Raw genomic sequence first — 13777 nt, 5'->3', positions numbered from 1 at the left:
AAATGATAATTGTTTATTTATTTCTTGGTCGCTGTGTCGCGCCTCTGTCGAACAGCAGACGGCGGGCCTCTTTTCTGTCGTCTGAATGTGCCTTTAGTATTTCGAACGAAGCTGAGACGTTTCCTTCAAGCTCAGAAGAAATCAGAACATAACGTACGAGCTGATCGCAAAGTCATATTGTGTCGTAAGTATTAATTCCAGCGTTGTACTATAATAACTACGACCATCTAGAGGTTCTAAAGTGACCATAAACTTGAGCGCGGATTATCAGCAGTCTTCAGTCCTGTTCGCCAATAAGAGATTGCAAGTTGCGCGCGGATCGGGCCCGCTTAACGGTAGAAATGCCCACAGTGCCCGCGGGCAGCCTCGCGTTCAACTCACGCCGTCTGCCCTAGTTTACACGAGATCCACGAGAAAGACAGGCCGTGGCGCTTACGTCACAGTAACTGACACAGTAGTGCGGGCAGCGGTCTCCGGAGGGGAGCGATTAACTATTTCAGACGTGTTCCCCTTAACTTCTCTGGACGGGTTAAAGCGCGCGCCTTTGTACCTGCCCCTGTGTGCTCTGAACGTGTTTACGTGCGCCACCAGTCCTTCTACCTCGTCCTCTGAACGTGTCTACGCGTAGACACGTTCAGAGTACCAGGTAGAAGGACTGGTGGCGCGGGTAAAACGTTCAGAGCACACAAGGGCAGGTACAAAGGCGCACGCTTTAACACGTCGAGAACAGTTAAAGGGTTAATAATTCTTGACTGTGAATTTAAATGCATGCAAGCTCTCGACAGCACACAACAAACTTAGTACCTTTATTGGGTGTCTCTTCAATTACATATAGATTTCCGCTGGGCCCTTCATGAAATGTGGTGGACAGATCTATTAATCTGACGTTGCAAGTTCGTTGCACATCCCGTATTTCTCGTGGACCCCGTGGCTTACATAATTTATTATCCCGCAGACCCGAAGTACCGACACCATTTACAAATGATAACCTGATTATGTCAAGTAAAATGCGTATTAATCCATGGGAAACAAAGATAGTAACCCTACAGCAAGCGCAAGTAGCATAATCTAAATTTTAAGCGACCAGTAAGCTTAAGTAGCATAGCTTGAATTTTACGTAACTTATGCGATCTCTAGATTTACTTCTATTTATGTTCGGTGTATTCCTCAGTCAAAAAACATATAATATGATGTATCAAAATGATTGCAATATCGAGGCTCTTATTCTAGTACCCAGATATTCATATAACACGTAGTAATCAATGTACAAATACGTTGTTCTCTGACAGTAGCACTTCAAGCCACTCAAGGGATAGGCAAAGCCTAGGAATAGGCGCAGGGAGCTGCGGCCAGGTGGTAGGGGCGTTTTGCACAGGTAAGTTTCCGGTTATAGTTGTGGTGGTCGGCAGTGAGTCATCGGGGCTGTGGTGGCCTCTTGTCATTGGCGAGTCTGAGTGCTGTTTCGAGGTGTTAGACGCAATTCGATGACTGTCACACTTTTCACAGGACTGTGCATCGCAAATGGCAGTGAGGAAACGGCGTTGTACCATCACTGACATTTGCCATTAGCTTGCAGTCCTGTTGCAACTGGGACGTTGTTGACATAATAACAAAAGTTTAAACCTCAATACTTCTTTTTGAACTACAACATTGATGGTTTCTCAATGCCTGTATGGTCTAGTATTCAGTAGGACGTCCGAACAAAGCGGCTCACGACAACAGGTTTCTAGTGCGATTGTATGCAGTCTCGCTAGCCTACGAAAACGAGCTGAGGGGTGGTGTGAGTCTGAAAATTTCAGGAAAATACCTGTGGTAAGCAGCGAGCAATGGCGTCACGTTTGAGTGGTCGTGAGTAGTATTAGCCGTAAAAGACCCAGGACCGAAGTAGGAGAATCGAGGGTCCTTTGCGGGCGAATGCGAGTGAGTGTAGTTTCAACTCTAATTTTATGTTATTCAGTTTTAATCTTTTTAACATTCAATCATTCAAATCAAATTTTAGGAGTGGCGCTGCACACCTTGTCGTTGAGCATCCTAACTGATTAAAACATCTTTTTGCGCTATATATTCAGACAGGTTATATTGAAAGCCTACCACTACCTTTTTTCTTCAATTTGGGAGTTCATAAGGAACTATAACTCCGGTTTATACGTTCGAAAATGTTAGCCATTTGTATAAAATTTTACCCGTATGATACCAAAAACAATAATTTTAAACTCAGCAACGGAATAACTTCATGCAGCTGCTAATAATACACGTGAAAGGACTGCATCCTATACAGATGTTTTGCTCTCTGTGCCCTACAAAAACAACTTGAAAATAGCGAGCTAGTGTGGCAGCAGAAAGTATGTCAAAGTTTTCATATTCGCTGGCTCATGTCTCGAACTTCAACAGCGTCGTAATCTAACCGGTATGTCTGAAAACTTTCTTTTATAAAACTGTGACCTCTGCTTAAAGTATGTTTTTCTGTCAGAGTTTTAAACAGAATTCAATGATTGTAGTATGTTTCGGGAACATGCTCATTGAGTGAACTCACGTGGAGGCATGGAAAACGTGGAAGAATAAACTGAACAAAAACCAGACGGAACGATAACATCACAAAAATACCGAAATTGTGGTCAGTCCTAGTACAGTGAGCAATAGTTGAGTATACTATAACATATTTCTTATAGAAATATAATCCTGCGGACTATGTGTCTTCACATTGCCACTGGATATAAGAGATAAAATAAAATCATCACAGAGTAGGATTAATGCCTGAAAAACGTATTACGTTACGAATGGAAGAAAAATGAGATAAGCCACATGAAACCTGAGACAGCTGACATGAAAATTTGACTGTCAAATGGATCATTGAAGGGAACCTGATGCGCTATAGACCGAAAAGCAATATAATTTTCAATCACGTAAATGCAACACAAATGTGCGTAGCCAGCAACAATCTCATCATAACCTAGAACGAAGACGGTTGAATGTGTTCAGTTCAGTACCACAAACAAAGCGTCTATACTACGAAACAGAATCGCTGCGACGTCATCGAGGCATTCGGTGGAACAGGAGAGTGTCTATCTGCCGGTCACGGGGCCTTGCGAATCAAAACTTCCATCAAGCTTCCCCACTGGCTGACACCCATCAGAGCTCACACGATTAACCGAAGACATAGCTTACAGCTCTCACCCAGAAATCTGTTACCCCAACAGAAAGCTAGATATTTACAGAACTTTGAGGCAGGCATATGAGTATCGGCGAGTGCACAAAAACGCTGTCTGGAACCGCGCGACCGCTACGGTCGCAGGTTCGAATCCTGCCTCGGCCATGGATTTGTGTCATGTCCTTAGGTTAGTTAGGTTTAAGTAGTTCTAAGTTCTAGGGGACTGATGACCTCGGAAGCTAAGTCCTATAGTGCTCATAGCCATTTGAACAAAAAGGCGGCATGAATGATTCCTTCCATATTACAGTAAAAAATGTTTTCTATTTGGTTTATTAGGAAAGAGACATCAGACATAGTTATATCTTAATAAAGGAAGGCCAGCACAGCAGTAAACGGCCTGGATAATTTTCTGGGGGACCCTGCAAAGCTATCGTGTATCACCACTCTCGTACAACAATGAATTAGGCGAATAAAGGAGTTTTGTAATTATTTATTATAAGGACTTTTACAGGTTTTAAAAAACAAATAAATTTACTATAGAAACAAACGTAAATTTTCACATAAGGTGATGAAACTTCGGTTCCATTATTCTGCAACAATTTTCGTCTTTAGGTCGTCAGCTGGCATAATCTGGTCGCAAAACTCAAACTGAGCTTACAATGCCATAATAAAATGCAAATGACAATGGGTTAACTCATTCAGGCCTCACTTTTAAAATTATTCGAGGTAAACAGTACATGTCAACAGTTTTATTATATAATACATGATTATTTACCACTATTCATGTATGTCGCCAAATAAATGGGTGGTACATATATAAAGAACATATTGAACATAAACAACAACAACAACAACGTTTCGCATTCACTCACACTATACCTGGTCTATGACACGTGATCATAAGATATGGAACACATTTAAATTAGGGCACATGCTCAGACTGTTTACAAGCCACACTGGGTATCTCGAACTGCTACTGTATGTGGTCAGTCGCAATGCACTCTACACAATCAATACACCTACACCAGATTTCATTACAGTTTTAATGCACGTTCATTTACCGCAAGAAAGAGATTTTTATAACAGTATTAATTAATTCTTACATAATATAAACTGAGTATCTTGTAAAAACTGAAACTGAATAATGCAAAAAACATTCTCGCTCTAAAAACTGACTAGAAACCAACAAAAAATGTACAGTAATTTTATTTTACTAAACTTTCGTAAATTGTCCACGTAAATGCACTGAAGAGCCAAAGAAACTGGTTCACTCGTCTAATATCGTTTAGGGCCTCCACGAGCAAGCAGAAGTGCACTCATGGACTGTGCGGTTGGTCCCGGCGTAGGTTCGAGTCCTCCCTCGGGCATGGGTGTGTGTGTTTGTCCTTAGGATAATTTAGGTTAAGTAGTGTGTGCGCTTAGGGACTGATGCCATTAGCAGTTAAGTCTCATAAGATTTCACACACATTTGACCATTTGACCAAGCAGAAGTGCCGCAACACGACGTGGCTTGGACTCGAATAATGCCTGAAGTAGCGCTGGAGGGAACTGACGCCATGAGTTCTGCAGGGCTGTGCATAAATCCGTAAGGGTACGATAGGTGGAGATTTCTTCTGAACAGCACATTGCAAGGCATCCAAAATATGCTCAATAATGTTCATGTCCGGGGAGCTTTTTGGCAAGCGAAAGTGTTTAAACTCGGTAGAGTGTTTCTGGAACCACTGTGTGGCAATTCTGGACGTGTGGGGAATTGAATTGTCTTGCTGGAATTGCCCAAGTCCGCAGGATGCAGAATGGACATGAATGGATGAAGGTGATCAGACAGGATGCTTACGTATGTGTCACCTTTCAGAGTCGTATCTATGTATATCAGGGGTCTCATATTACTCCAACAATTTCAAACGAGACTAGTCCGACCAGGCAAAATGTTTGCAGTCATCAACAGTCTAATGTCGGTGTTGACGGGCCCAGGTGTGGCGTAAAGCTTTGTGTCATCCAGTCATGAAGGGTACACGAGTGGGCCTTCTGCTCGGAAAGCCCATATCAGTGACGTTTCGTTGAATTGTTCACACGCTGACACTTGTTGATGGCCCAACTTTGAAACCTGCAGCAATTTGAGGAAAGGTTGCACTTCTGTCACTCTGAACGATTTTCTTCAGTCATCGCCGATCCCGTTCTAGCAGTATCTTTTCCGGCCTCAAGGTTGTCGGACATTTGATGTTTTACCGGATTCCTGATATTCATGGTACACTCGTGGAATGGTCGTACGGGAAAGTCCCAACTTCATGGCTACGTCGGAGTTGCTGTATCCTTTCGCTCGTGCGCCGACTAAAACACCATGTTGAAACTCACTGAAAGCTTCATTAGGTGCCATCTAACAACTGTGTTAGATACTTGTCTAGGCGTTGCGGACCTCAGCGCCGTATTGTGCCTGTATATATATCTCTGTATTTGAATATGCATGCCTGTACGAGTTTCTTGGGCGCTTGAAAGTATTTTTATGTACACTCCTGGAAATTGAAATAAGAACACCGTGAATTCATTGTCCCAGGAAGGGGTAACTTTATTGACACATTCCTGGGGTCAGATACATCACATGATCACACTGACAGAACCACAGGCACATAGACACAGGCAACAGAGCATGCACAATGTCGGCACTAGTACAGTGTATATCCACCTTTCGCAGCAATGCAGGCTCCTATTCTCCCATGGAGACGATCGTAGAGATGCTGGATGTAGTCCTGTGGAACGGCTTGCCATGCCATTTCCACCTGGCGCCTCAGTTGGACCAGCGTTCGTGCTGGACGTGCAGACCGCGTGAGACGACGCTTCATCCAGTCCCAAACATGCTCAATGGGGGACAGATCTGGAGATCTTGCTGGCCAGGGTAGTTGACTTACACCTTCAAGAGCACGTTGGGTGGCACGGGATACATGCGGACGTGCATTGTCCTGTTGGAACAGCAAGTTCCCTTGCCGGTCTAGGAATGGTAGAACGATGGGTTCGATGACGGTTTGGATGTACCGTGCACTATTCAGTGTCCCCTCGACGATCACAGTGGTGTACGGCCAGTGTAGGAGATCGCTCCCCACACCATGATGCCGGGTGTTGGCCCTGTGTGCCTCGGTCGTATGCAGTCCTGATTGTGGCGGTCACCTGCACGGCGCCAAACACGCATACGACCATCATTGGCACCAAGGCAGAAGCGACTCTCATCGCTGAAGACGACACGTCTCCATTCGTCCCTCCATTCACGCCTGTCGCGACACCACTGGAGGCGGGCTGCACGATGTTGGGGCGTGAGCGGAAGACGGCCTAACGGTGTGCGGGACCGTAGCCCAGCTTCCTGGAGACGGTTGCGAATGGTCCTCGCCGATACCCCAGGAGCAACAGTGTCCCTAATTTGCTGGGAAGTGGCGGTGCGGTCCCCTACGGCACTGCGTAGGATCCTACGGTCTTGGCGTGCATCCGTGCGTCGCTGCGGTCCGCTCCCAGGTCGACGGGCACGTGCACCTTCCGCCGACCACTGGCGACAACATCGATGTACTGTGGAGACCTCACGCCCCACGTGTTGAGCAATTCGGCGGTACGTCCACCCGGCCTCCCGCATGCCCACTATACGCCCTCGCTCAAAGTCCGTCAACTGCACATACGGTTCACGTCCACGCTGTCGCGGCATGCTACCAGTGTTAAAGACTGCGATGGAGCTCTGTATGCCACGGCAAACTGGCTGACACTGACGGCGGCGGTGCACAAATGCTGCGCAGCTAGCGCCATTCGACGGCCAACACCGTGGTTCCTGGTGTGTCCGCTGTGCCGTGCGTGTGATCATTGCTTGTACAGCCCTCTCGCAGTGTCCGGAGCAAGTATGGTGGGTCTGACACACCGGTGTCAATGTGTTCTTTTTTCCATTTCCAGGAGTGTATTATATTAAACCATGGTGTCTAGAATGCAGTCATTGCTTCAGTTCATTAGCACTGATGGCATTAACTATAAATTGTCAAACAGTGATGTACCAGTAACTCCTGCAAACACCAATTCCTAAAAAAATGAACTCCCAAGTAGAAAATGTCCTGTCCCCAGAACTGCATGTCCTATAAAGATATAATTTTGCAGGTTCATTCAGGGTATTTATGGATGCTGTCCGCAAAATGTGTTCCCAACGGAGTTGTAAGGAAAGAAGTAATAAATTAAAACCTCATGCGTGAAATTTCAGATTTATTGCTCGAACAGTCAAAATGTAATAAGCCATCAATGTTTTTCCTTTTTTCAGGTATAAGCAAGTATATGTTTCGAGAAGATTCTAAATTATTTGCAAAATATGTTGGAAATCAACAAACACACTCATTTTCTGGTACTCGATTACTATAGTCTGGGTAATTTGCGCGCCATGAATAGCGCTGCCTCAAGAAATAGACGCAGTTTATAACTATATGGAATACTGTACATCAAATTTTGTGCCCCAGATTGGCCGTTCAGTTATATAGATTGAAAGATACAGTCATTATTGCAGAAAAGTACATTAAAAATCGATGCTCGAGTAAGAGTAAGTAGTCGGTTGTCACCAGACAAGGTAGCTACAACACTTGTCATTGTCTTTGAAGCCGTGGTTGCTGGAAAACATTTAAATCACACACTGTGTAGATACCATTATATATATACCAATGACAAACATTAACAATATTAATTGTTCTGTGCTTATAAACTCAGATTTTTTATTTTAATTTCTATAAAGATCAAAATACTGAAACGTCCTCGGTCCAGCAACATTAATGTGACCACCATCTATGTTCAGCGTTAACGTGCAGTAACTACTCACAGATGGCAAGGGGCAGAACTAGCTGTGCACTGTATTTAAAGTATGGGGGGGGGGGGGGGGGGGGGAACGGAACAGCAGTGCAGACGTTGTCGAAATACAGAAAAGGAGCGATTTATCTGACGTCTAAGAGGGCATGATCATTGTGTTTCGGTCCCAGGGTGGAAGCATTTCCGAAACGGCTGTTCTCATGCCGTCGTGGTCAGAATATACTGTGCGTGCCAAAATGCCGCTATCCCGCGAAGGTTACTGAGGTACACCACGGGCCGTAGATGTGAGGGGTGAACGACGGATGCGGAAATGTGTACGGGCGAATAGACGTGCAAGTGTTGAGCAATTGACTGCCCGGGTGACTCAAGGAGCTACCAGCATTATGTGTCTCCTCACATTGCTGCGAATGGGCCTCCGCAGTAGGCGCCTGGTGTATATAGTCAGGGTGACTGCTGTTCATCAGCGACGAAAGCTGGAATTCGCACGCCATTACCGCAACTGGACGTCCACTGAGTGACAACTGGTGGCCTTTTCCTATCAATCACATTTTAAGCTCTATCGGACGAATGGCAGTTGGTGTCTACGGCGTAAGACGTATGAGAGCAAATGTCGTGAGACAGTCATTGGAAGGGTCCAAGCCGAACGGCATTCCCTAGGTGAGGTCGTCATTCTGGAAGGTACAATCAATTCGTTTTTCCTAGGTACGATGTCAGCTACCAACAAGTGTCACACAGCTCGCAGTATACATGAGTGGCTCGAAGGGCACCAGGAATAAATTTTAGTCTACAGTACTGCCCTGGCCACCAAACTCCCTGGACTGAAATCCAGTCGATATTCTGTGAGATCACGTCGATCGGGCTGTTCGCGCTATGGATCTTGAACCGAGAAACCTAGTGGAGCTATCCACGGCGCTGGAGTCGGCAAGGTTCCACCTGCTAGTCGGTACCTGAGTCTCTTCCTGCGTATCTTACAGCTGCCTACGCTGCAAAAGGCGGTTGCCAGGCTTTAGACAGGTGGTCACATTACTGTGGCCTGACAGTGTATTAGCCAAAAATTGGTATCTTTTTATTTTCACTGCTAAAACCAATACATTAGAAGTTTGAATGGTTTGTTAGAACAAAATGACCATCACGGCGCTATAAAGCACGATATTAAGAATAATTTAAAAGTAAATATATCTGGAAGTGGAATAAATGTTTCTTCCACACCACGGCTGAAATACACGATAGCGACAGAAAAATTATGTTGATAATAATGTCGGATGTACGTAGAATGACATGAAACGTTTAGGCCAGAAGGCCGTAACTCGATGTCATAAACGCACACCGGGACTGCACTCCACGCACTCCAGGTTTTTGTGGACTCATACAGTTGCACTACACAGTGTAATTGCACAATGTAACTAGTAGGCTTGCTTAATACTCTGTGCTGTGCTGGTGTTGATAATGGACGCTGGTCTCTTTTGAATCCGCAAGATAAAACCGATAAGTCAAACTTATGGCACTAGTGATGAATGCACTGTAGCAATTCGAGTGCACTCAGGTAATTTCCAAGTTTCAACTACGAAACTGTAAAAATACAGCATTAACGATCTCCAGTCAAACTGAAACACACTCTTTCCAAGTTCCTCTACAATCTCAGCAAAGAAAAGAGTATAACCATAACAGATGAAAGATGGCATGGTCAGGAGGTCACACCACGAACTACACAGTCCCGTCCACACTTTCGCTAGCAAATCTGTAGCTTGCCGGTCTACTGCCGCATGAAACCATCTGCCAAAAGTGAATGACCGTACTCTCATGTTTCGTAGTCCCAAACGCCTATCAATTGTTACCACAGCAAAAGTCCTGCTGTTAAGCTACCAGCTCCACTGTGCCTGTTCCTTTTTTCCTTTATGCTGCCACTCCTGTGCAACCCCTTCAGATCAGAGTAACACTTGAACCCAGTGTTCGCAATTATTCGTTTCATACATTCCAATGTCCATCTTCCCATACAGATTTTATCCACTACAACTTCTCATAGAACCATGGAAGTTTTACCGAGATGTAACACGACCTATCAGCCTGGTCTCTCTTCTGGTCAGTGTTTCCCACACGTTTCTCTCCTTGCCAATTTTATGAAGAACCGCATCTCTTATGTTATCATTTCACTTAATCTTCGACATACTTCTCTAGAATCACATTTTAAATGCATATATATATATATATATATATATATATATATATATTCGGCGTGTCGGAAGGTATTTTGTGTATTCCCCTTTTCCTAATCCACTCACGAATGGTTCTTGGGAAGTCGCGAGATATAGGTAGGAAACAGCTATAATATAAAGGTTGGCTCTTCGAGGAACGTACACTCTCGGAACTTTAACAGCCGACCGCACCGTAATGCAGAGCGCCTCTCTTGCAGTGTCTGCCACTGGAGTTGGCTGACCACCTCCTTGAATCTTTCGTGCTCACGAAACGAACCTATGAAATAAACTTAAGAATAAGAAAGTCTAACTTACAAGTGAGGATGCCAAAAACCACTTTTTGCCATATTTAATTAGCTTCCTGATAAAATGTCAGGTTATTTGAATGAGCTGTTCGTCTAAGTATGACTTGCATCAGCAATTGAATATTTTACGGAGATAATTTCTCTCTCATTCGTTAATTACTAAAGAAAAAATACATAAAATTACGAGGGTCATTCAATAAGTAATGACCAACTTCTTTTCTCTCAGAACATATTTATTGTTAAGAGTTAGAATTTGGTGACAATATACAGCAACATGTCGTGTACATGTCCTATTTTTCTACATAGTCTCAATCACGTTCATAGCAGTACGCCAACGTTGCGGAGGAGCATGTATTCCCTGCTAGTAAAAGCTCTTGTCCCTTAGGCGTAGTTTCCAGTGCATGACTGACACTCTCGTCATCTTCAAAGTGTGTTCCTTGTAAAGAATCTTTAGGCGCCCAAAGAGATGGAAGTCCGAGGGTGCCAAGTCTGGACTCTAAGGTAGATGAGGCAATGATGTCCAACCCAATGTGGCGATGTGTTATTTGGTCCTCAGGCTTATGTGTGGGCGTGTATTATCGTGTTGGAGCAAGATTTCTGTTGGATTCTTGTCCGATCGGACACGTCGGAAACGATTCTTGACTTTATTCAAAGTCTTCACGTATGCCTCTGAATTGATGGTTGACCCTCTAGGCATCACATCCACGAAAATTACGCCATCACAATCCCAGAAAGCCGTCTTGAATTGTTTCCATTGTGGAGAATGAGGATTATGCTACTCCATGGACTGCCTTTATGTTTCCGGGGCAAAGTCGTGCACCCACCTCTGTCCCCCGTAACGATCCGTGACAGAAAGGCCTCTCCGTCGGTCTAAAAACGCTCCAACAATTCAGATAAAATGGCCTTTCTTTGAATGTTGTAGTTCGCTGTGACCATTCGTGCAACCCATCGTGAGCACCTCTTTGAGTATCCGAGAGTCTCTATCATTGTAGACACTTCCAATGCTGACTGGCAACTGTAGAGCCAATTGTCGAGTTGTGATGAGCCGATGGGCACTAATAATGGCATTCGCACTACTCAGCATGTCTGGAGCAGTGGCTGTGACACGACGTCCGAGCGTGGCTGGTCGTTTAGCTCTGTTTCTGCGTCTCCTGAGGCTGTAACTTTCTTTACCCATCGGTGAACTGTACTCCTATCAACTGCATCATCCCTATATACTGCCCAAAAACGTTTATGGATGTTCACCACGGTTCCTTTTTCTGCAACAAGAATTCAATAACAGCACCCTGCTTCAAACGTGAGTCGTATGTAGATGGCATTTTGACGCAGTACTACGGCTGTCCCATCTGCCAAAGTGGTTCGAAACATCAGCGGCGTACACAACAAACATCAAATGTGAAGCACCAACAAGGACGTTTGTCTATGTACATTAAAGGCTTTTTAACTATCGTGGGGCATTCCTTATTGAACGATCGTCGTACATTTAAAATAATGATCGATACTACACCCTGCGCTAGTAAAGAAATAAATCATACGTAGTGTTAGTGATGGAGGCAGTAAATAGTCCTTTACTCTTTGTAACACTAAATAAGTCAGTCAGTTACCTTATTCATTACAATGTTGGTAAGAATCGCGCACAAATGTTTATCATAAACTTGTAGTTAGCCAAGTTGTCGAGGTAGATAGAAGAAATGCAGGAAATAAACAATTAATCTCATTCAATTTTCATAAATGTTTTCATTTTACACCATTTCCGCTACAGCCAAGTTTATTGCTTTTCACAAATAAATAGACAGTGATGTTGCTCGTGTCTGTAGTTACAATGTACCAAGCTGCATAATCAAACGAAAGAATAATCATTTACATCCATACGTTCACTATATATTTGCAACATACATAAATCTATAATATCAGTTTTTGATTACCATAATTATTTTGTGAAATAATTTTAATCAACTTTTCCAGTAACATTTATATGTGTGTTCAAGTTACTGTTTCATCATTGAGGATATGATATCTTATTTTCTGTTTACAAATTATGATTTTTCAGGTGACATCGAGATTACGTTTAAAATTTATTACATCGCCACCCATCGCATTAGTAATGTCGTTCGTGTTTGTGCTTGGTTGGCTCACGTCCCGGTTTTTCTTCATGTCAAGTCCACAGCAAACCACTAAGAATGGCGAACAGGGAGCTCCAACGTGGAATTTCATTTTTTGTATTATCATATATCTTACGCATGTTTGTAGATGCATCAAGCCAACAAAGTCATAAATTTGTCAACGAGGGCATCACGTTATGTCATCCAGGTGGTGGGTAACAGGTTGGTGGCCGAAACTTGGGGCAGCATATCAGCAACATATTGTGCGTGAAGCAAATAAAATGGTACAAAGAAGATTATCTTTAAAATAAAGTTGAACATTAATACACAGTGACAATAATTTCGTTAGAGCAGAGAAACAAATAATTCCATTAAGTATACGTTTATCCTAATTATTGCAAATTAATTCTCTCGATATTTAGAAGAAGAAAGATACTCTTCGCTGAAAGCGTTTTCTGTAATTAATATTCTATTCATATTTGTCACTCGAAAAGTAGGCCAAGTTTATGTACCAATAGTTTGCAAGTTGGTATCCCCCATCACTGCACTCGAAGGTCTGCAGTGTGCTGCGGCTCTAATGACAGCGCTAACTATTATTTGCATTCAATGCGCTGGTTCGCGTAGCATCCATCTGTTGTTATGGCAGTAATAGTGGGATGTGAAGTATGACAATGTGATCCAGATTAACAGTTAGTAGGTTCTGTAGCTCACTTCGTGTACCATTCTAAGTGTTCAAGTCACTGTGACACCTCAAATTAGAGAGTTTTCATCTTGGATAACAACGCTATCATGACTTTCACACATCCCTGTTTCCAATGTATAATACTGGAATCCGGCAAATGCTATAAAACGTTCTGTGCTTCTCAAAGTTGTTTTGACCATTTTTCTTGGGTTATCAGACCAAACGCTCTTGCACACTGTCTACCACTATTGCAATGAATCGCAATAAGTGACGTAGAGTCAACATGGCTCCACCAACCAGGGTAGCCGAGAGCGCTAATGCCCTGCTTCCTGAACTCGGGTAAGTGCGCCAGCCCTGGATCGAATCCGCCCGGCGAATTAACGGCGATGGCCAGTATGCTGGCCAGCCTTGATGTGGTTTTTTGGCGGTTTTCCACATCCTGCTAGGTGAACACTGGGCTGGTCCCCACGTTCCGCCTCAGTTACACTACTCGCAGATATCTGAAGAAGTTCGCACTATTACATGGCTTATACTAGACA

At 43.7% G+C, this 13777-nt stretch overlaps 1 protein-coding gene across 1 annotated transcript in view; it reads left to right on the top strand.

The window, feature by feature from the left end:
• Nucleotides 1-12775, top strand: part of LOC126199592 (venom carboxylesterase-6-like) — a 76684-nt gene extending 63909 nt beyond the window's left edge. The window contains exon 10 of the mRNA XM_049936518.1: nt 12705-12775. Coding sequence (XP_049792475.1) covers nt 12705-12775 — 71 coding nt within the window. The remainder of the gene's footprint in view (nt 1-12704) is intronic.
• Nucleotides 12776-13777: the final 1002 nt, after the last annotated feature.

This window comes from Schistocerca nitens, chromosome 8 (assembly GCF_023898315.1).
Source record: "Schistocerca nitens isolate TAMUIC-IGC-003100 chromosome 8, iqSchNite1.1, whole genome shotgun sequence".
NCBI lineage: Eukaryota > Metazoa > Arthropoda > Insecta > Orthoptera > Acrididae > Schistocerca > Schistocerca nitens.
This window is presented reverse-complemented; position numbering and strand designations above follow the sequence as displayed.